Source organism: Trichosurus vulpecula, chromosome 4 (genome assembly GCF_011100635.1).
Source record: "Trichosurus vulpecula isolate mTriVul1 chromosome 4, mTriVul1.pri, whole genome shotgun sequence".
NCBI classification, from domain to species: Eukaryota; Metazoa; Chordata; class Mammalia; order Diprotodontia; family Phalangeridae; genus Trichosurus; species Trichosurus vulpecula.
In genome coordinates, this window is record NC_050576.1 from 395,853,925 (window position 1) to 395,878,701 (window position 24,777).

A 24,777-nucleotide genomic window follows, 5' to 3' on the forward strand; every position below is an offset into this window, starting at 1 on the left:
CTCCTGAGACTATTTTAAATTTTATTGTTATCTTTTATTTTATGTCACTTCCATTTTCTAATAAATTTCTCAACCCCACTATCCAGAGAGCCATTCCTTGTAACAAAGACTAGAAAAGAAAGAGGCGAGGGAAAGCAGTTTCAAAAATAAAACCAACACATCGACTGAGCCTGACAGTGTACACCAGCAGTGTCAAACTCAGAAACAGCTTGACTAACTTAAACATAAGGATCCCTGCAGCCACGTTAACTTTTATTGTATTTGTATTTATTTTGTTAAGTCTTTCCCAAACGCATTTTAATCAGGTTTGAGCCTCTATTGCAGAGCATTGAGGCAGCACCGCAGCCCATAGGCAGCATGTTTGACACCTCTGGTACATAGTATTCCATCACACCCACAGTGTGTGGTGGACCCATCTTTTCCATTGAAGAGAAACAATTGAACGACAAAAAACAATTCCTCCGGCCTAAAGCTATTTGCACATTTTTCCCTTGACTTAAGTAGAAAAACAAAGGCTTAGGCCTTCTTTTAAAATGGAGAAACCCAAACTTAACTCTACTCTAGATGGTATCCTTGCCTCCTCCCACTCCATGAAATGATTGCCATGACTCATCTGGGTTCAGTCTTCTGTTTAGACGTTCAAGATACCACTCTTGAAGGGAAGTGGCCTAGGAAGGAACTGAGTAATGACTGCTTTGGAATGTTAACCCAAATCTGCATTGTAACATATGTATGATCTTTTCCTTGTTCAAATTGTCTTATGGCAGAGAGCTATGCTGGAGGACATGGAGGGTATGCCACTTTGAACCTCTCCCTCTCCCTCCCTCTCTCTCTCTGTCTCTCTCTCTCTGTCTCTCTCTCAGATATATATATATACATAAAATGATTTCTGGCAGATTTAAGTCTAAAATTTAGAGTATATGATTAGTATTATTTTATTTGTATCCCTCAGTGCTATCCCAGACTATCAACCTTGCTCTGACTTCCCTTTGGGAGGAGGAAATTAGGAAATAGATATACACATATTGCTTTCCAAAAAGATGCATGATATTTCACAATTCATCCAGCCTGTTTTTACATGGCCTCATGAACACTGAGTTTTACCACTTGAAATTATCTTTTCCTATGTAATATGTAGAAGATGTAAAGGCAGCATTGTTGAACAGATCTGGTAGATTTAGAGTTGGGAACATCTGGATCCAAATCCCAGCCTTGATACATATAAATGTGTGACCAAAGGCAAGTTAGTTTTCTCATCTGTAGTACAGGGAGAAATATACCTGTAGGAAATACCCCTACAGGAATGTTGTGGTTCAAATGAAATATCAAACAGAAGACACTTTAAAAATGAGAAGGCATTATATACATGTCAGTTATTATCTTATAGATTTTTTAATTTAAATTCTTCTATCACAGCAATTAAATACTTTCTCATAAAGTTGATCATTTGTATTTCTCTTTTCAATATAGTTCAATAAGCAATTTATTACGTGCTTGCTTCATGAAAAGCATTACAATGCCTTTTTTAGTACAGTAAGTACTAAAAATACAATGATAAAAATAGAATAATTCCCAGCTTTATGTGTGTGTCTATATGTGTGTATGTATACACAGAGAGAGGATATATATGTACATATAGTTATAGATATATGGATAGATATTGATGTTCCCTCAAACACCCAGGTTCATCAGCTTCTTCAACCCATCTAATTTTTTCCTTCACTGCATTTCAGTCATACATAGAGACGTTTACATCACCATCACTCACAAATGTGCTACTTCCATTATCAAAAGCTCAGAAATTCCTCTATCTGACCATACTCTCCCATTTTTCCATCTTATGGCTCACTCCTAAACTTTTCATTTGTCTTCACTGTGACCTCCAGTCCCTCTATCCCTCAGTGCTATCCCAGACCATCGACCTTGCTCTGACTTCACTTTCCTCCCTTCTTAATCTTAATCCTAGTGTTAACCAATTTCAACTTTTCATAGTCCTCTACCCTGAAATCCCTTGTCCTCATGTCCTGTTGGTACTCATCCATGTGAAATTCCAACCCCGAGCTCCCTCTTCCTCATCATCCTCTACTCCTATTCACATGGTGCTAAACAGTATTGGAGGAAGTCACGCGACCACTACAAATCTGTTCTTAACTAGTCTCTCCCTACTACAGGCAATCCTGTTATTCTTCCCTGCTTGACTTTTTCACATTACCCACAGTAGCTCTTCCAGATCATCTCTTCTTTTCCTAACCCTGCTATGGCACCTGTGTGCTCCCTCTGCTCTAAGAAGAGGACCTTGATTCATATTTTATTGAGAAAATAGAAGTCTTTCATCATGAACTCCCTCTTCTTCCTGACTCTACATCTCAAAAACCCTCTTCTCACCTTATGTCATTCTCTCCTTCCCTGAGCCGAGGCCGCTCCTGCTCCAGCTGCATGGTCCAATGAGGTGCCTGAGGCCAGTGGACTGGGGGCACTTGCAGAGCCTCCACTGTGGGCAAGAGGGGCTGTCCAGCCTGGCCCAACCCAGCCTTGGGGAGCAGCGCCAGTGTCAACTCCACGTGATTGGAAGTAACATATAAGTTGAGCTTCCCCACATCAATCTACTGCCAATGGGTTATATCCTGTGTTGTGACCTCATGGTTTAAGTGGGAATAAAGATGAGTATAAGCAGTGATGAGATCAACTTCTTGGTATATAGATACTTGGAAGAGTCAGGGTTTTCTCATTCAGCATTTACCTTTGGTATAGAAAGTCTTATCAGCCAGTCTAATATCAGTGATGCCCTGGTTCCACCTGCTGCTCTGATTTCTTTCATCCAGAAAGGCCTGCAGTATGTAGAGGCAAACATCAGGATTAATGAGGGTGGTACCTTGTTTGATGGATGACCTATAGAGTCTTTGTCACTGATGGATGCAGTGGTGCCTGACATGCTACAAAGCAGACAGCAAGTGTACAGCAAGCCCAACAAGTCTACAACTCCCACTGCTGCTGCCACAGTAAGCAGGGTCCAGCAAAAAAAATGGAGAAAATACTGCAAATGGGGAAGAAAATGGAGCCCACAGTATAGCAAATAACCATCCAGATGATGAAGGTCGATGGAGATGTTGAAATCCCCCCACAAAAAGGTGTGGTATTACAGGGTCATGAGTCAGAAGTATTACTCTGTGCCTGAAATCCTGTTAATGACCTTCTAGCCTCAAGATCTGGTGACTTAAGAGCAAGAATATGGAATCTGAGTGAGAATGGCACAAGTGGCTCGAACCTGTTAGTCTTCCGCTATTGTATAAGGGAAGGTGGGCAGGATGTGCCCAGCAACAATGATGTGACCTCCCTTAATTGGAATAGTGAAGGCACACTTCTCCCCACTGGGTCATATGATGGATTTGCCAGAATATGGACTAAAGATGGTAATCTTACTAATACCTTGGGGCAACTTAAAGGTCCTATTTTTGCATTAAAATCAACAAGAAAGGAAATTTCATTCAGAGTGCTGGAGTGGACACGATTATCTGAGATGCACATAGTGGTGAAGCCAAGCAGCAATTTCCTTTTCATTCAGCACAGCACAGGCACTGGACATTCCAGGGTCATACAAATGAAGTAAATGCTTTCAAATGGGACCCAACTGGTAACCTTCTGGCCTCGTGATGACATGACTTTAAAGATATGGAGTATGAAACAAGAGAGTTGTGTCCATGATTTGCAAGCATATAATAATAAAGAAATTTATACTATCAAATAGAGTCCAACAGGACCAGGGACAAACAATCCAAATGCCAACCCCATGCTAGGCAGCGCAACCTTTGATTCTGCTGTTGGGTAATGGGATGTGAACTGGTCATCTGCATCCATACTTTGATAAAACACCAAGAGCCTGTGTACAGTGTGGCTTTCAGTCCTGATGGCAGGTACCTGGTGAGTGGCTCCTTTAACAAATGTGTGCCCATCTGGAACATTCAGATGAGTGCCCTAAATCATAGCTATAGGGGAATATTTGAGGTTTGCTGGAATGCTACAGGAGCCAATGCATCAGATGGTTCAGTTTGTGTACTAGACCTACAGAAATAGTGCTACTAGCTGGAAGCCACGGACTGACTATGAATGTGTAGATTGCCAAAATGATTGCCTCTGACCCATGTAATGCTCTAGTCCCACTGGAACCATGGCCGGTCTGCTACAGCCAAACAGAAAAAGAATCTCCACTTACACTGTATAAAAACAAAGCAAAATTACACCCTGAAGAGGATGACAGTTTTGTCACAGCTTGTGAATCCTGTTCACCGAGTGAACAAATCTTATCTGCTGTGCCCCCCAAATAGCATTTAGAAGCTTGGGATATGAAAAGCAGAAGAGGAAAGAAATGAAACTATACAAAAGCAGAGCATACATGCACCAAATAGGGAGACAAACGTCAGCCTTCCCTCCCCCTCCTACCCCCTGCCCTCTCCCATATAATCAATATGATGGATCATAGTCTTTTTTTTTAAATTTCCCTCAATAGTTGAGCAGTTTATGTGTTCAGAGAAAATGGGCATATGTGAACATGCAGCCATGAGTTGTTTCTTGCTTTTCAAACATTCTGTTTGTTTTGTTTTGTTTTGTTTGTGTTTGTTTGCTTTTATGGATGCAGGAAGTAAGGGAGTAAATATGTTTCTTGTTTTTATTTTTTCACCTTTTAAACATAAATAAATCTTTAAAAAAATAAAAAAGACAAGAATTGTGAATGAGGCAATGATCTCATTTCACAAACAGAATCTTGTATAACTAAAGGAATCTATCTGGGGCATAACTCTCCCTACAAGGAAATGGGGGTTTGGGGGCTCGGGTGGGAACAAGACAGGAAAAAAAATGAAATGTCAGTGATCCAGATCAATTGGTTATAGTATAAGCCCACAGTGTCCTGGCAAACAGCGAGCATTTGTTTTCTGGACCATCCGAAGAGCTCTAATCTTGATTTGCTTCAGCAGAGACAGCGGCAACTGAAATGCTTGTGTTGACTTCTGGTGAGCAGCGGTCTTTCTTCTGGGCACCTTCAAAGTAAAAGTCTCATAACTTAAATGGGAGCCAAAAATTGAACAAGAACTTAAAAGACTGGGAGAGGATTTAAAGGAACCAGATGGTTGTCAGCCATACTTAAACGCCTTTAAAAAACTTTCTCCTTAAAAATGTCTCACTCTAAATGAAGAAAATATCCCAAACTATTATTCTGTATCTCACCTACCTTTCAAAACTAAACTCACTGAAAATGTCATCTTTTCTTATTGCTTTAACTTCCATAGCTTTCAATCCTTTGTTAATCATTGATGGAAAACCCTATATGACCTGACAAGCAGAGGGTTCCTCAAAAAGGCAAATAGAGCCAAGTTTCCTTCTAACCACAATGAAAAGAGTGAACTTATCCTATTAAGGGGACTTTCATTCGTTCACTTCCTCCTTCTTTTGGTATGAGCACAGGTAATTTCAATGTAACCTGATCGTTCTTCCTCCTTAGCAGTTCATATATCAAGGGGATAAGCAACAGGATTAAGACAAGAGTAGTTCTTCCTAGGACTCTTTGATGAGTCACACATCACTTTGATGATATCAGACTGCCTGTGATTTCAACAAAGGAAAAGTCTTGCCTCAAAACTGCTCTCCCAGCACAGAGACCCCAAAACTCAAAACCCCTACAAGAGAAAGTAAAGAAGTCAAAAAAACCAAAGGGAATTCAAGAGAGACCTCTCCAGTCTGTGAGTATTGTATGTATTGTGTTTGTTTTTTTTTTCCTCCTAGGAGGTTAGTGCATGAAAACAGGAAAGACTAAGAAGAACATGAAGCTAAATAACTTCTTTCCATCTTAGGAAGAAAACACTTTCCTAAATTGTGAATGGAAGGCTATTTCTCCTATATCTTCCCCTTGAATTTTCAATAGCCATTGAATAGTTGCGAGAAACAACCTAAGTGCCAAAATTCCATGGAAGGAATATTAGGTCTTCTAAATTCTTGGACCCTCAGCAATACATTTCATGGACGGCTATCTTAACCCTTCATTCCTGACCAAGCTGCGCAATGGATAAGGGCCTTGTCTTTTTCTGCCCAATACGGGGGTGTTTATGTTTTGTTTGTTTGTTTTTTACTTTTTAACCATAAATGCATGTAGTAAAAACACATGGTGAAGTAAAGAGCCAGAAGAATTCCTCTAGTATCACATTTGACCCTTTTCTATTACTTCTCTTTCCTGGCTCATGCTACCACCCCAATTAGGCCTGGTGGGAAGAGTCAGAGGTCTTGAGTTTAAATCCCACCTCTGACATTAACCATCTGTATGATCTTGGGGAGGTCACTTAAATCCCTGGGCTTCATTTTCCTCACTTAAAAAATGAGGGAGTTGGATTAGATGGTTTCTCATGTTCTATCCAACTGTGAATCTTTGATCCTATGATCCTAAAAAATACCAAGTGGCATATATATGCCACAATATATATATATACATATATATATATATATGTATATTTGTGTGTGTGTGTGTGTGCGTGCGTGCATGCATGTGTGTATTGTATAGACAGACAGATGACTCAATGAACTAAGCATGGTATAGTGGACAGAGTGGTAGACTTGGAGTCAAGAAGCCCTAGATTTGAATCCCACTTCAGACACTTGTTGGCTGTGCAACCCTGGGAAAAATCACATAATGTCTCTCTGCCTCAGTTTCTTAATCTATAAAATGTGAAGAATAGCACCTACTTCACAGAGTTGCTGTGAGAATAAAATGAAAATATATGTAAAGTGTTTTATAAAACTTAAAACTCCATGTAAGTGTTAGCCATCATTTTTAGGCTACATGGCTGAGTAAAAGTGCAGGCAATACACTCAGCTATATCACATATGTACATAAGAGAAAATATATCTTAAACCTAAGCAAATAGCATAGAGTGCTTGGAGCAAGCAAGACCTGAGTTCAAATCTCTCCTCTGATATTTACTAACTGAGTGATTGTGAACAAGACACTGAACTACTTTCAACTTCTGAGTCCTCATCTATAAAATGAAGGTAATAAAAATTCCAGGTTGTTATGAGGATAAAATGAGACAACATTTGTAAAGCACTTTGTAAACTTTAAAAGGGCATATAAAAATTATTATCATTAACCTATACAAACCTATGGTTTGAGTCCTCCCTCTGAGTGCCTTTACCAGCTTACTGCCTCATAGCAAAGAATAACAAGTTCCTTCACCAAATATTACATCAAGCCTTCCAACTTAAATTTGTGATCAATAGGATTATTTCAATATTTCAAAAGATATGAAATGGTGTTGACATAGGAATTCAATCTTCCAAAAGAGTTCAAAAGCTCATTACTGCCTTTGGAGACGTGTTCATGAATTTCTTTGGTCAAAAAAATCAGATTAAGGGACTTTAATTTTATTACTTAAAACTTATTAAAGGACCTTATCTTCATTGACTTCTTTTGGTATGAGAACAGGTGATTTCAATGTAGCATAATCCTTCTCCTACTTTTACCAGGTCCTATATCGAAGGAGTAAGAATGAATTAAGACAGCATCAGTTCTCACTAAGACTCTCTTGTGAGTCACACAAATGATGTGCTTCTCTGATCTCAGCAGGGCCTCAGTCATCTTCAGAAAACAATTCATCACGGGCACCATATATGAAGCTTTTCTGGCTTGGTGGGACCTTAGTGAAAATAGTGTCAGTAACAATAGTGAAAAGTTAGTAAATACCAGGGCTGCTCAGAACATCTGTTAGATTGGAGGCTGCTCGGGGCAGAGATTGGTTTGTTTTTGTCTTGGTGTATCTAGCACATAGTCTTGCTATTTGTCTTGCTATACTAGCACATAGTGCAGTATCTGGAACATAAAGTAGATGCTTGATAAATGCTTGTTAATTAATTAATAAAGTTAGACAAGCCCCCATCTGGTTAGCTCATACTCTAAAGCAGACCAAAAAAGAGAGAAAGAGGGAGAGAGGGAGAGACAGAGAGAAAGAGAGAGAGAGAAATGTAATTAAATCCATCTTCTTTTAAACTTCATAGTCATGAAATAAGACAGAAAGGATGATGCCATTTTTTATAAATGGGTAAAATATATATATATACATACATATACATATGTATGTATATATATGTGTGTGCGTGTGAATACATATATATATTATATAAATATATATATATATATATACAGAGAGAGAGAGAGAGAGAGAGAGAGATCTATGAAAGCATGGCAATCCTTTTTCTTTCATATATGGGTTGTATAGGTATGCATATTATATATGTGTATGTTTGTGAACATGCACATGTATATGTGTATACCTGTAAATGTATATTATTTTTGTTGTTGTTCAGTCATTTCAGTCATGACCCCAGTAGGGGTTTTCTTGGCAGGGATACTGGAGTGGTTTGCTGTTTCCTTCTCCAGCTCATTTTACAGATGAGAAAACTGAGGCAAATAGAGTTAAGGGTCACACAGCTAATAAGTGCCTGACGCCAGACTCGAGCTCACAAAGATGAGTCTTCCTGACTCCAGGACTGGTCTTCTATCCACTGAGTCAGCTAGGTGACCCAAATGTTTGCATGTGTATATGTGTATAATCAGCTGTTACCACAGTCAGAATCAGAGTTTCGACAATTGATTCAAGTTTCTCTGCCTATAACAGTTAGAATGCAAATCTGTATTTAACTCTAAATTTTGGTTTTTGCCATTTGGTCTTTCACGTTCAGAGATTTTTCACAATACTCAAGTTCAGTTTTCCAAATTACCAGGACTGTCTCCATAGTGTTCATAAAGGCCTAGTACAAGAATCTCAGCTTTCCTATTCATTTTATTGTAGCATCTAGGTGGCACAGTGGATAGAATTCTGGTCTTAAAGTCAGGAAGACTCATCTTCTTGATGTTCAAATTTTCCTGAGTTCAAATCTGGCCTCAGATACGTACTAGCTATGTGACTTTGGGCAAATCACTTAACTCTCCTCTTTGATTACAAAATCAAGTCACGATTTGGGGTGGGAGGGAGGTGATATTATGTAATATAGAATATTAGAGTCTAATAAGCGACCTAGAAGATCATCTAACCCAAGGGTTCTTAATCTTTGTGTGTTGTGGATCACTTTGGGAGTCTGATGAAACCTATGGATCTCTTCTCAGAATGTTTTTAAATCCATAAAATGAAATATATTACAAAGGAAAATGATTGTTTGGAATGCAATCATCATAACATATTTTAAAACAATTTCATGGACCTAAGCATAACAACCCCTGCTGAATGCATGTTTTTATACTATGTAAATAAGCCTAATGTGATTGAATAATTCTAATTATCATAAAGAGCCAATTTAGTTTGGTGTGATCTCCAGTTTTCCTCCTAGTGACCAATGGTCCACCAAATTTTGTAAATTTGGGTCATTTATATAGAAGTAAATAGTTTATGAAGATGATGGCTGTAACTTCATTTCTTGCCATTGTGAGTAACAGGGTTTGTTATCCCACAGAATAGGAGGTATTAACTGTTTTGTGTCACACACTCCCTTGGCAATCTGGTGAAACCTATGGACCTTTTCTTGAATTATATTTTGAGATGCAAATATAATACATAGGATTATGATGGAAATATAGTTGTCAGAATATGTAAATTGTTTAAGAAAATTTCACAGACCCCAGATTAAGAACCCTGAGCTAGCAGAGTATCAAAGTCCACAGGCTTTGTAGCAAATTGGTTAGGATGCTGAAACTATGATTTTGATATAGGGAACTCCCAGGGAAGACATTCCCTTCACCAATGTAGGCAGATAGCTTATCTATGAGTTATAGTATTAGAAAGTTGTTTAGATCACTGAAAGGTTAAGTGACTTGACCCGTGTCACACAGACAGTATATATTCCAGGCAAGACTTGAACCTACGTCTCCAAGACCAGATCTCTATGGCCTCTTTGATAATAATGCAGCATCCTAAAGTCTTCCAAGCCCTATTTAGGGAGCAATGAATATCTAATGGGGGAATGTTATTCTGTAAGATGATAGTTTGCATGATTAGAGCTAACTCATTTTATGAAAGAGGAAACTGAGAGCATGAAATTACTGAGTGCAAGTAAGGATGGGGTTGAAGAAGGGAGAGCTGGCGATAAAAGTGGAGAAAGGGGCACCAAGGATAAAATTTGTCTTCTGAATCAATTCTTATATTTTTAACACATCAATTTTAATCTGCATGAATTACTGAAATAGGAAGGAATAGGGTTCAAACTCTGCCTCTGATACTTGTAGGCCCTTAGCCAATTCACTTGAACCTTTATGGGCCTTATGTTTCACATCTTCTATAAAATGAGGAAAATAGACTAGATTTTTTTTCTACCATAGCTTCCATTCTTAATTTTTATAATTTTCTTCATTTGTCTAAAGAAAATGACACCCAGAGAGACTTGTGTAAGATCACATAGCTGCTTCAAAGCATATGAGTATGTGTGTGTGTGTATACATACACATATACATACCTAAATATACATACACAGATATGAGACACTGTGTTTCTTTTCTTTTTGAGGTTTATCTCTAATTTCAAGAGGAAAAAATATTTCCTCTTCAGGAAATTTCAACTATCAGTAAACAGTATATTTTTGAAGGCATAGGCACCATGTGCTTCACCTCCAGTTAAGGTCAGCCCCAACTCTAGCTTGCTGGACAAAACCATGGTCTCCTGACTAGAAAACCGCTCAACCAACCAAGAACTACCAAAAATATTATAGGAAAAGCTTCTAGGTATGACAAGCCTAGCTTCTCTCAGGTTTGCATTTTTAAAAACCGTTGAAGATTCCCTAAACACTCCTTGTGTGTTCTCAAGAAACAGTAAGAAAGTGATTGTTGGATTGACTATGGAAAATGACTAAGGTGCACATTTTCTTTAAGCAATTGGCAAGTCTCATCACACCATGTCCATTGAGAAGATGAAAGGTCTCCAACTGAATGAAGAGTTCCAAAAACCAGAAACCAAAGAAATCAATGGAATACTCATGACCAAAATGATGAGTGATATTTGGGACAAAATTTGGAACTTCCAAGCCAAGCCTGATGATCTGCTCATTGCAACATATGTAAAAGCAGGTAGGTATGTGGAAATCAAAGTAATATGGATGAATCTAGCTTTATCAAGTCAGAAGGAAACAGGCTTCTAATTGATTTCATGTTTATTGTGGAGCTGGCCCTAAGCAAAATGTCAAATACTGCTCTACTAGCTTTGCTCATTCCCATTAAACCCAAGAACTCTGTGTTTTCATTCTAACACCCAGTTAGCTCTTCTTAATTAAGGGAATGGGATATTTATTAGAAGGAAAGAAGAGAAAGGGAGAGATAATTTTGGAGTAAGAAACAGTAGAGGATGAGACTTAGGATAATAGTTGAAGCACATGTGGGAAGATCTTAGTAACCAGAGGGTAACATATTGTGTTCCTTAGAAGAAGGAGAGTGGAGGTTGAGATGAGAAAGCAAAACGCAGAAGGGCCCTATTTGCAATTTTCCCTAAATTAGGCTTTGGAATTAACATGAATCCATTGTACAAAATAATTGTGCTACATTTTCCAGAATGAAATGGAATAAAGCAAAGGTGACCCCATCAGTCTAGTTTACATAACCCTACTCCTAATGAGTAAGGTTTGGGAGGGATTAGAAAGGGTTGTCTTTCTGTGGCTGGCTGGATGCTGTTGCATCTGCACTATGTTATCTGCCCTTTCTCATTTGAGAGGGACAGCACTAATGGTTGGGGGATAAGAAAAGCTGTCATGTACATGGCACTTGAACTGCATCTTATAGGCAGAGAGATCCTCTATGAGGTGGATTTTAGCAGGGCATGTGTAGCATGATGGAATGTCAGAACTGAAAGAATGCCAGTTTGGTTGGCTCACACAGCACCAGTGAAGATGTACTGTGCAATGACTGAAAAAATAGATTGGGTTCAAATTGTGTGAGGATTAAAGGCCAAAAAAAGGTGTTTTTATTTTATCCAAGAGGTAATGAGAAGTCACTGAAGCTGGCTGAGTAGGGAAATCATATGGTCAGCTTAGTGCTAACACAAAATTACTTTGGTAGCAGTGTGGAAGATGGATTGTATTAGAGAGGGCTTTTAGGCAGGGAGACCAATGAGGTGGCCTTTGTAATAACCTAGGTGGGAGTTAAGAAGGGCCTGGATTAAATGGGTGGAAAAAAGAGGTTAGATATAGGTCAGAAGATGATCCTGTTTTCATTACCATCACTAAAAGAAAAAGACTGCTTACAATGGACCAGCATCCACTCACCCTCTGTCCTCTTAGATTGTGATAAAGTCAGTCAGTGTCAGAGGTGAGACTTCAATGGGGCCAGTTCTATATCTAAAATGTCACAGCTCCTGTTAAGACATGTAAGGCACTATGCAGAACATATATTATAAATGTTGTGTTACCATTAAGGATCCCATGGGCTGCTACTTGACATGACAGGTAGCTACAAAGGAAAACCTCCCAATGAAGATAGCAAAATGTAAACAAGGAAGATGACAAAATAAGTTGGAGGTATCTTTTGTCTTCTTGCAACAAAATGCATATCATTCCTCTTTGGCCCAATGACTGGGCAATGAATTTCCTGTATGAAGGATATAATTCCTTTTCCCCATCTCAGCTCCCAGATTTACAAAACGAAAACAGAATTTTTCCATCTACAAACCAAAACATGCCCTTAGAACAGATCAGGACTCACATGCTTCCAAGAGCGGTGCTCTCCACCATGTTGTTTTCCATCCCTCATTTTATAGGACTCTTTTACCAGTTATTTTTATGAAGATAGATATCCCTCCTTGAGGACCATAAATGCCCTACTCATGTCTCCCTCTCCACAAACAAAACAGCCTTTTCCTTAGATGTGTCAGATATCTTCCTGCCTCTGTGGCTTTAAAAAAAACTATTTCCCATTCCTATTTCCCATTCAATTTACCTATTGAATTCTTACCCTTTCTTTAAAGTCCAATGGTGTTATAAAGCATTCTCTGAATACACCTGCCCCCTCCCCCACCACGGTAATGACCATCCCCTTATAAGATAGTTTGTTTTGCAGTTTTCTATTCAGGACTATTGTGTATTATTTATCTTTGTGGGTTTTTTTTTTTCTTACCCTTCCAGTAGACTGTACACTACATCTCTCCCAGAGCCTAGCACCATGTTCCATACATAATGAGTTCTTATTAGATGCTTATTGAATGAATTGAATGAATCTTTTATTTCACAATATATGGGTTTTATTATTCATAATATTATTTCATACTGTATTTCTCATATAATGCCTTGGAGACAGCAAGTGCTTTCATTTGATGAATGAATAAATGGATTACACAGGGTTATAGCATAATTTAAACAGGTAGATTAAAGCATATTCCAAATTCTTCCAGGTACAACCTGGATACAAGAGATTGTGGATATGATCCAAAATGATGGGGATGTAAAGAAGTGCCAACGAGCTAACACCTTTTATAGGCATCCTTTTATTGAGTGGACTCTACCTCCACCTCTCCCCTCTGGTAAGTCTGCTCAAGTAAAATTGGATTGGCCTCAGAATTAGGGCCCTGAAGCCATTAGCCTCTTCTGAAAAATAGCTCTTTCCAAAATCACAATTCAGCCTCCTGTCTTAAAAATATGTGCCTATGGATCAGTATAACACTCTTCTTTACCACAGAACTCTTAAAAAGGCCATTAATGGATTCTTTTCTATTGTACTTAGATACGCTTTTCAATTATATTGGTGAGTTTGTCCCATTTATGTTCAGAGATACGTATTATTGTTAAATTTTGATGTACTTCCATCCAACTCTCTTACATTTTTCCTTTCTTTTTTTTTTTTTAATTTATTTTTTATTTATTTTTAGTTTACCACACACGGTTCTACATAGTTTTGAGTTCCAGTTTTTCTCCCCTCCCTCCCCCCTCCCTCCCCAAGACGGCATGAAGTCTCATATAACTGTCATGTATAACTTCGCATTGAATTAATTTATGCTCTAGTCAAGTCGTGGAGAAGAATTTTGACCAATGGAATGAATCATGAGAAAGAAGAAACAGAACCAAAAAAAACAAAACAAAAAAAAACCCCAAAACCAAAAACAAAAGAGAAGCAGAAAAGGCGAGCATGTAGTAGTGTGCCTCAGTCTGTATTCAAACTTCGCAGTTCTTTCTCTGAATGAAGATAGCATTCTCCATCGTGAGTCCCCTGGAGTTGTCCTTGCCCCTTTAGGTTGCTGAGAGAAGCGCAGTATGTCAGGGTTGGTCCTCACGGAATCCACATATCTGTGGCTGTGCACAATGTTCTCCTGGCTCTGCTCCGCTGTATCAGGAGGGCAGAGTTTATAATCTCAAAGAGGATCATAAACATGTCTGAAAGTTTCGGAACCGCCGGATATAAGAAACTCTCAAAGTAGAAGGCAGAAGAATCAAAACATTTATTTAGGCTCCACAGTAACCAACCCATGAACCAGAAGCCCCATTTTGATATGTTGATCAAAATCTTCCAGGCCCAATAAGTACGCCTTGCAAGAGTAACCAGGAGGCTACAGAGAAGCATGATTGCGTAAAGCAAAATCATGCTTCCCCCTCGATGGTAATAAGATTACCCACTGGCCTGAAGTCTTTGTTCAGCTTCCTCCCGTAGATCAGCTCTGCTACTGGCAGCTCCTGCCTCAGCTGTGTCTCTGTCTGTAACTGAAGCTGCAACTGAAACTGACGATGTAACTGTCGTAACTGCCTCTGTAACGGTCGTTGTAACTGTCGCTGGCTCCAACCGGAAAAGGAAGAGAGAGAGGATCTTCAAGCTGTCCTCTCCCCTCTTATAGAGTTTTTGACATCATCAAGCTCCGCCCAAATGACCAGGGCCGATTGGTTCCTGAGTTGGCTCCTCCCCCTAGGGTAGACCAGGTTCTGGAGCTAACACCTCCCCTCAGCCAGCCCCATGACTCATCACACAGGAAGTTCTGGTCCTGCCCCGGAAGAGCAAGCCCCAGCGTCCAGGGAAGCTCAATGAGGTAAACTGAGTCATTCAAAGAAAACAAAAGCCATTCTGGTTACACTCCACCCCTTGTTATAGGATACATAATCTAATCAGCCATGTATCCTAGAACATACATTGTGATCCAATTACAAAGGAAACTAAAACATATCATTCATTATAAAGCAAAACATATCATTCAGTGACATTCCCAAACATTGGTTAACGATTCAAATGCGATCCACCCCTAGATCCCAGCAAAATAATCTCTTCAATCAATCATCCCCAAAACAATTATCAACAATTCAAATGTCCACCCCTAAATCCTTGTATCCATTACATAGGATCAATAATATCATAACAATAAAACAACACAGCAAGGATAACACAAAATAAGTAAACAGAACACTATCATCATTTCCACCCCCCTTGAACGATTGGGGCTCAAAATCTTGGGGTGAGGGGTGAAGGTCTCATTTTCCATAGCTTCTTCATGCTGAAATTGGATGTAGAGATGGCCCTGCCCCCAAAAAGTCCCATTCCAGAGGTCATTTCTTTAACAAGCTGGCAGGAATTCCAAGAATGCTACATGCTTAGGCAGTCACCAGAAAGTGCAGGGTGCTTAAGCCTGAAGGAAACAAAACTAGCAACAAGGTTAGCCAAAACAAAGGACAAAAAGAATAGACAAGTATGGACTATAATTCTTCAAATAAAATCATCTCAAGTTTGGTTGAGATTTCAATTATGCAAAGATCCAACATCAGAGCCAAACTCAGGTGGGAAATTTTTCTTTTCAAAAGGAACATAATGAGGAAGCCAAGAGGATCCCACCCTAGATATAGACTAAGATTGTCCTCCCAGCCTTTCCCCAAATGTACAAGTTTTCATCCGTTAATCACACAAGGTCACCTTCAGTCTGAGTGGCTTGTAGGCTTGCAGGAGCAGTTCTTATTTCCCTATTTCTCGTGTTATCAAGTCCTCTATACATTCTGTATAATTCATTGGTTGGAATTCCATCTATCATTTCAAAACCTACTCCTGCTCTCAATAAAGCAGTAAACATTTCTTTCCTTGTTACTCTCCTTTGGCGCCAAGTTTGCTGGTTATTCACCCTTCTCTCTTGAGGAGATCTATCCCCTCCCCAGTCACCTAAGTCATGTAACTGTAAAATCTTATTTATCACTGTTGTAAGACGGCTCCCTACTTCTCCAAGTAATAAATTCAAAATTAGTTGTTTATAAGCAGGGGGAGCTGTCCTAATTATTAAATTCCTATGAGGCAGTTCCATTGAATCATTGTAATATTTGTCTGCAGTTCCTGTCATAATGGCAGTCTTCATTACCTCCTCCTTTAGTCTCATGATACAATCTCTAAGTGAATACCAGGGTCTGTGCTCAGTGGGTCACATAGAATCAGTAGCATATCTCTTATTGCATCCCACAGCGGCTAATGTCAACAGAGTAGTCCCGCTATCACCATCTCCTTGCTGATGATGTTCCCTAAAAGCTTGTTGAACTAGAGGATCATGGCTGATACCTATGAATCTCATGCAGTCTGTCCCATCTACTGATATTCCACCGGCCCCTTGATCACTGAGTCTTACCATCCAAGATATCAATGGTTCTCCTATTCTTTGGCTGAATCTACTCAAAATATCTGTGACCTCTTGCGGTGAGAAATCTTCCTGAATTTCCCTTGTAACTGAATCTTCACCTCGGGTTTCTGTCTTCCTCCTTTGTATGGGTCGAGCCCTTGTCTGATCATTTAACCATCTCCTATTCTCTGTGTGAGGCACATCCTGAACCCCAGTAGTGTTTTGTGCCTCAGCCCCTAACATTGTCTCATTCTCTCCCCACTCACTTCCTCTGCCACCATGGCTAGGACGAAGCAGGCAGTCAGGCTCTTTCTGGGCTGGGTTGAAATGCACTCTGGGCTTTTTTGGTCTCCTGTTGCTCTTAGCCACATTAATAGAAAAGTTCTCATTTGAGTCAGTTTGGTCTCCTGCTATCTGAGATTCCTCTTCTTCCTGTGGGGTAGGAGTGCCCCCATGTCTTTCACTTAATCTCAATCTTTCGTATACTAGCCGGTAGGCTGATAACACTATCCGGCTTTGCCTAGATAGTGATGCCCCTGACTGAATCCCAACTTCTCGTAAACACTTTTCCAAATCCCTAGGATCTCCTTTCCGTAGCCTTGGTTCCCAGTTTTCACAGGGTCCAGCTTTTTTAGCCAATTCTTTTGCTAGGGAGGAATAAAATGGATCCTCCCATCCTGGGATATTCATCTCTTCCTCTGAAATTGTTCTGCTTCTAAATAGAGATCTTATACCTAGCGATCCTGTTCGTGACGCCAAATGTATCAGGAGGGCAGAGTTTATAATCTCAAAGAGGATCATAAACATGTCTGAAAGGTTCGGAACCGCCGGATATAAGAAACTCTCAAAGTAGAAGGCAGAAGAATCAAAACATTTATTTAGGCTCCACAGTAACCAACCCATGAACCAGAAGCCCCATTTTGATATGTTGATCAAAATCTTCCAGGCCCAATAAGTACGCCTTGCAAGAGTAACCAGGAGGCTACAGAGAAGCATGATTGCGTAAAGCAAAATCATGCTTCCCCCTCGATGGTAATAAGATTACCCACTGGCCTGAAGTCTTTGTTCAGCTTCCTCCCGTAGATCAGCTCTGCTACTGGCAGCTCCTGCCTCAGCTGTGTCTCTGTCTGTAACTGAAGCTGCAACTGAAACTGACGATGTAACTGTCGTAACTGCCTCTGTAACGGTCGTTGTAACTGTCGCTGGCTCCAACCGGAAAAGGAAGAGAGAGAGGATCTTCAAGCTGTCCTCTCCCCTCTTATAGAGTTTTTGACATCATCAAGCTCCGCCCAAATGACCAGGGCCGATTGGTTCCTGAGTTGGCTCCTCCCCCTAGGGTAGACCAGGTTCTGGAGCTAACACCTCCCCTCAGCCAGCCCCATGACTCATCACACAGGAAGTTCTGGTCCTGCCCCGGAAGAGCAAGCCCCAGCGTCCAGGGAAGCTCAATGAGGTAAACTGAGTCATTCAAAGAAAACAAAAGCCATTCTGGTTACATCCGCTCACTCAGCATTATGTCGTGTAGGTTTTTCCAGGTTGTTATGAAGTCTGCATCATCCCCATTTCTTATGGCACAATAGTATTCCATCACCTTCATATACCACAGCTTGTTCAGCCATTCCCCAATTGATGGGCATCCCTTTGCTTTCCAATTCTTGGCTACCACAAAGAGAGCTGCTATAAATATTCTTGTACATATGGGTCCTTTTCCCGCTTGCGTGATTTCTTTGGGATACAACCCTAGAAGTGGTATTACTGGGTCAAAGGGTATGTACATTTCTATAGCCCTTTGGGCATAGTTCCACACCGCCCTCCAAAATGGCTGGATCAGCTCGCAACTCCACCAGCAATGCAACAATGTTCCAATTTCCCCACATCCTTTCCAGCATTTATCATTCTCCTGATTTGTTATTTTAGCCAATCTGACAGGAGAGATGTGGTATCTAAGAGTTGTTTTGATTTGCATTTCTCTAATCAGCAGTGATCCAGAGCATTTTTCCATATGCCTGTAGATAGCTTTAATTTCTTCCTCTGAAAACTGCCTGTTCATATCCTTTGACCATTTCTCAATTGGGGAATGGCTTGTATTCCTATATATTTGGCTTAGCTCCCTGTATATTTTAGAAATGAGGCCTTTATCAGAGATACTAGTTGCAAAGATTTTCTCCCAATTTTCTGCTTCCCTCCTAATTCTTGTTGCATTGGCTTTTTTTTGTACAAAAACATTTCAATTTGACATAATCAAAATTATCCATTTTGCATTTTGTAATGCTCTCTATCTCTTGTTGGGTCATGAATTCTTTACTTTTCCACAAATCTGATAAGTAAACTATTCCATGCTTTCCCAAATTACTTAGAGTATCAACTTTTACTCCTAAATCATGAACCCATTTTGACTTTATTTTGGTATATGGTGTAAGATATTGGTCTATGCCCAGTTTTTGCCCTACCATTTTCCAATTTTCCCAACAGTTTTTGTGAAATAGTGAATTATTAGCCCAGAAACTGGCTTCTTTGGGTTTATCAAAGAGTAGATTGCTAAACTTGTTGATTTCACCTACTTGTGTACCTATCCTATTCCACTGATCCACACCCCTGTTTCTTAACCAGTACCAGGCAGTTTTGATACATTTTTCCTTTCTTTTACCTCATTTCCTTCAATACAAAAAGAAGGCAGTAAATGAGGGAGGAGAAGGTGTATGCCTGACATTCGTGATCTATAAATGAAACAGGTTGGGTCTGTTCTGTCCCAGTTCCTCTCTATCCTGTACTATATTGATCATCACAGATTTTTACTCTAAGAAAGTAACTCAAAGTTTATGCACTGGTTGGGGTAGTCCTGAAGCACCCTCTTTAAAATGGGAACGCATTTACTATTGCCATGTCATTGATAATACAAAAACCACGTGGGATTAAGACACAATACTAATGATTCAGAAAACAGTGATGTCATCCTACTGCACACCATACTGTTTAGGCCCCACAACTTACACTTAAATAAATCACGTAGAGAAACATGTATCTTTGTGTGTATGCATATGTGTATTATGTACATGTATGTTTACATATATAAACACATATGCATATTTACATGTGCGTATACATGCATACACACATATGGCAGTATAGGTTTAGAAAATTGAAAGTATCTTAGGAATAAAGATTAAAATCTTACCATCCAGCATGCTGTCTATTGGCCATAAATAGCCCAAACTGAGATTTTTAGTTAAAAAAAATTTTCCCTTATTGCGAAGCAAGCACACTTGAACTAGCTTAAAGATCCTAATCAGCCACCCCCTACTACCATGGATGGTATAACTTACTCCTCTCTGACATCATGCTGGCAGATTTGGATCTACTAGCAATTATAATAGAGGCTAAATTTAATTATATCATTAAATTAATAAAGTCTGCAGTCACATATATTTCTGGTCAGTTTCAAAACCACTGAATTACTAGGATATCCATGGGATAAGCAATGTACCCATCGATCATAGGTCAGAGCTACTGAAATCCAACAATATACCCGCCTTCCTCTAAAAGTACAGGCCTCTTCTCTTCTGTTACCTTCTTTCTGTTCCCCATTCTAGGGCTGGATTAGTCCAATGGATAGTCAAGCATTTCTCAAATGACATGTAAAGACACAGATCTCATATATTTCCCTGGTTCCCCAAACTACCTTATATCTGATGATGGTGCACTTACATGAAGGAGCAGAGAACTATCTGCTGGTTTATGTCAACTGTACCACTAGTGCTGCTGCTGCCATTGATGGTAAATCATCTTCAGATCACAGGAGTTAATATATGTAAAGTGCTTTGCAAATCTTAATGCGCTACATTAATGCTAGCTATTACTATCATTGGTATTCAGGAAGAAGGACAAAAGAGTCAAAAATGATCACTTTATATACATTAAAAACATCTTTGGAATACCTGTGATACAGTTACACAAAACTATATAGCAGAGGGAATCTGAATGACATCTGAATGACACTACACTATTTTGCAGGTCTGGATCTAGCTATTAAAATGCCTTCTCCAAGGACACTGAAAACACATCTACCTGTCCAAATGTTACCACCATCCTTCTGGGAACAAAACTCAAAGGTAAGATCAGCCAGTAATTCAAATCTGCCTTGTTCAGTATTAACTTACATTCTAAAGAATAGCAACCAAGTCTTTTTTAAAAAGAAGCCTATAGTGGCTATGCATGGTAGTCAGCTATATCTTTACCATGCCAAGAGTTTGCATCCAATTTTCATCATTCTGTGTACTGAGAGTGGAGTTCTCCAGTCGAGAGTCTTCTCTCATTGACTGTCTTTGGGTCAGGTTCCCACATTGTTTTATTCTTAACATTTTCTTTAACTTTGTATATAGAAAACAATTCAAAGGATGAGTGTGGAGGAAGAAGGAAGACCTTGCAACAAATGCAACAAAATTTAGAAATATCTGCTCATGTATGGAGAGGTATCATGGTGAAATCATTAGGGAGTCAGGCTTAAGTAGTAGTAAGACCAGATTTCAAGTCCTGCCTCTGATATATACAAGCTGTGGGACCCTGGACAAGTAATTTAACCTCTCAGTACACCAAGCAGCTCTTTAAAACTCTTAGGCGACAAGAAGGTGCTGTAACAAAATGCTACTAGTAGTTGCTGTGGGGGTATAAGACCAAAAACACCAGCACACAGGAGGGCTGCTAGCACAAGTTCTTTGATCTGCTTTTCTAAGGAAAGTGACTTTAAGGGGTTTACAATCTTACTTTACTCAAACATACACATATCATTCACTTAGTTCAGGAGAAAAGTCAGCATCCTGAACTTCAGAGCAAATACAAACAGAAATTACAAACAAGGAAAATATAAACACACTAAATAACACAAATCAACAGACAGCCTTTAAGCTGTCTGACCAAAGCTATACATACATAGTTACGAAAGAGAGAAGCATCAACATCTGGGTTTTCAAAGCCAGGGGGGGCTCCTTAACGGCTACCCAGAGTCTGCATACCAATACTCTTCCAATGAGTGAGCCCCTAAACAAAATGCTAACCTCAGAATATATATATATATATATATATTTGTATGTATGTATATTTCTTCAGGGTCAGAGCACTTTACACCCCTTGAGAGTTTCACACCTCTCAAGGGCTTCAGACTTCTTGAGGATTTCACACCTCTCTTGACCTAATTAGCAAAAGGGTGTGGGCCTTTCTACAAACAAAGGCAAGACTCAGTCAAAGGCATTCCATTGCCTTAGTGCTGAGAAGCACTCCAAAACAAAAGACAACAAAAAGTCCCACTTTGCTTGGCCTTACAGGTGCTAACCTGCAGAAACAGAAAGAGTCTCTTCACCTGAGAATTCTAAACCGATAAAATCACTGTTCAGTCATTCTGTCTTGACTTGTGATCAGTCCTTGGTGAGCAAATGTAATAAGTGATTCAAAATTAAGATATGAAGAGGTTTTTATTTTTTATTTAATTAAATTTTAATTTTTTTCAAATACCAAGCATATATTTTCTCTTCCTCATGCCTTCATCCCTGAGTAAGAAAAAAATAATAAAACCTTTGTTACAAATATGTATAGTCAAGCAAAGCAATTTTCATATTAGTTATGTTCAGAAATGTGTCTCTCACTCTGCATTATTAGGCTATCACCTCCCTGTCAGGACATAGGTAGCATTCTTCATCATTTGTCCTCTGGAAACATAGTTATTCTCTGAATCTATTCATTTCATCATTTCTTAGGGAATATTATTATCCCATTGCATTCATTTATGTTGCTTGCTTCAGCCATTCCCCAATTGATGAACATACCTTTAATTTCCAGTTCTTGTCCACTAAAAAAGAACCGTTATCAGTATTTTTGTTTTTCTCTTTCCGTGATCTCTTTGGGGCATAAGCCTAGTACTGGTATTGCAGAGTAAAAAGGTATGCATTGTTAGTAACTTTGGGGGAATAGTTTCAATTTTTTCTCAGAACAGTTGTAGTAATTTGCAGCTTCTTCAACATGCCCCTTTTTCCACAGCCCTTCTGATAATTGTCATTTTTTGTTAACCTCACCAATCTGATTGGTGTAAGAAGAAACCTAAAAGTTGCTTCAATTGCCATTTGCCTCAATATTAATGATTTGAAACATTTTATATGGCTATTAATAGCCTGGATTTATTCCTTTGAGAACTGCCTGTTTTTATCCTCTATTTATCAATTGTTACCTCCTAAGGAGGAAGTTGAAAGAGTACTGGACACGGAATCACAAGAGATCTGGATGCAAATACTAACATTAGTTAGCTGTGTGACTATGAGAAAGGCACTAAATTTCTCTGAGTTTCAGCTTCCTCATGAGTAAATTTGGGATAACAATACCTATAATATTCCTAGTACTTAACTCATAGGATTATTATGAAATGAGCTAAAGTATGTAAAACATTATATAAATGTCACCTATTAGTATTAGTTTGCTACCTAGAAGTATGATATAAGTATATAGAAACATACATGTGTTTGTGGTTATCAGGATTACAACTTTCTCCTCATATACTGTAGCTTTAAGAGGTCATCTAGTCTAATCCCAGGAACCCTTTCTGGCTGAGAGAAAAGTGAAGTGGCTTGCCAAGGTGACACGGGTGGCCACTCTGAGATGGAACTGAATGTGATTGTCACTAATCCACATTGTATGAAAGAAGACAAACAGATTCACACAGTAAAATATATAATCATGATGGAGCAATGGGAATATTTGGACCAAAGAAGGCAGAGCATAAAGAAGCAGGAGGAGGAAGATGCCAAAATTGGGGTGTAAGTTAAGATTAGAAATCTAGTTTCCCAATTCCAAATCTAGTCCTCTTTCTGATGTTAAATACTGCTTCTAAGGATCAGAGATTGGTGGAGTAGTGAGACACAGAATAGTAGCCTCTGTTAGGAAAAGTGAAGATGATTTTCATTAAAGTGTGAGGAGTTCCTTCATCTCTTCTTTGTGATTTCACTGAGTCAAAGCAGGTGATCAAATTAGACTCAGAAGCAGCTAGGGAAGAGTATGAGGATAGCACCCTCCTCCCTCCCTCCTCCAGCCCAACCCTTACCCCTCACCAAGCACCAATCCACTCCACAGATGACTTGGAAATTGTGAAACAGATATCTCAAGTGGACTCATCATTCAACTAAGGCTCTAAAGAATCTTTTTAACCCTATAATTGTAGGGGCAGTGGTAGTGAAGACTCACCAACAGTGTTGGAATTCATGATGGAGAAATTGTCAGATCACTAAATTCTAAATATTTTGTTCCTCCTCTGCCTAATACTAAAGATTCTCATATGGATAAAATGGAAAGGTTTCCCTTCTATTATAGTCTACATCTGCATCTGACAGACTTCCAGCTCTCATGTGCCCCAAGTCTTTAAACAATCTTAAGTAAGGGATGTGGAATAAAAAAATGGAGTATAAGGAAGAAGTACAGCCTAGCTACCCCACTATTCCTACTCAAAAAAAATCTAGAAAACATACCAAATCTAATTCTTATCAGAAAATCCAGGGAAAAGACCACACTGAGCTATTTTTTTCAGCCCATGTCAGCTTAGAAAGACTAACAGAAAGGTATAGGAACACTGAAAGCTTGTACATCCCTAAACTGAACTGTCCCTGAGATGCTGGAATAACATAACACTTAATACCATATGAAAGTGGTAGACAGACCCATAAGGACAGAAGCTCAGCACAGACATTCTTCCCCCATCCCCAGAAGTCCACAGAGCCCAGCTCTAATAAAAAGTCCAAAGTCAAGAAGTGGGCTGGTAGAATAATCAAATGAATAAGGAATCCCACCATAAACATAATTATGTCTACAGAGAATCTGAGAAAAAAAAGCCCAGAAAAAGAGAATAAATTGAGGTAGTCAATCAAAGCCTCAAAAAAAAAATACAGCACAGATAGAAGTTCAGCCAGAATTCCTAGAAAATATAAAGCCAGAATTGTTGTTCTGTTTAAGTGCTAAAAAAAGGTTTTTTTTTTTAAAAAAAACAAATGATAGTAGAAGAGGAAAAATGGGAAAAGAAATGAAAACTATGGAAGATACGCAAAGAGAATTGACAGGTTGGAACAAGAGACAGGTACAAACTTTATCAAAACCTTACTACCAAAAATAACTTCCTGAATGTTAGAATGAGCCAAAGGAAAGCTAATGAATTTGTGAGACTTTAAGAAGTATT

At 39.1% G+C, this 24,777-nt stretch overlaps 1 protein-coding gene and 1 pseudogene across 1 annotated transcript in view; both read left to right on the top strand.

Annotated features, from left to right (window-relative positions):
* The first annotated feature begins 2,606 nt into the window (after window positions 1–2,606).
* LOC118846537 lies at window positions 2,607–4,080 on the top strand (annotated as a pseudogene).
* Window positions 4,081–5,444: 1,364 nt separating this feature from the next.
* Window positions 5,445–24,777, top strand: part of LOC118846538 (sulfotransferase 1C1-like) — a 30,483-nt gene continuing 11,150 nt past the window's right edge. The window contains exons 1-4 of the mRNA XM_036755201.1: window positions 5,445–5,732; window positions 10,895–11,089; window positions 13,398–13,526; window positions 20,586–20,683. Of these exons, the coding sequence (XP_036611096.1) occupies window positions 10,918–11,089; window positions 13,398–13,526; window positions 20,586–20,683 (399 nt within the window). The 5' untranslated portion in view covers window positions 5,445–5,732; window positions 10,895–10,917. The remainder of the gene's footprint in view (window positions 5,733–10,894; window positions 11,090–13,397; window positions 13,527–20,585; window positions 20,684–24,777) is intronic.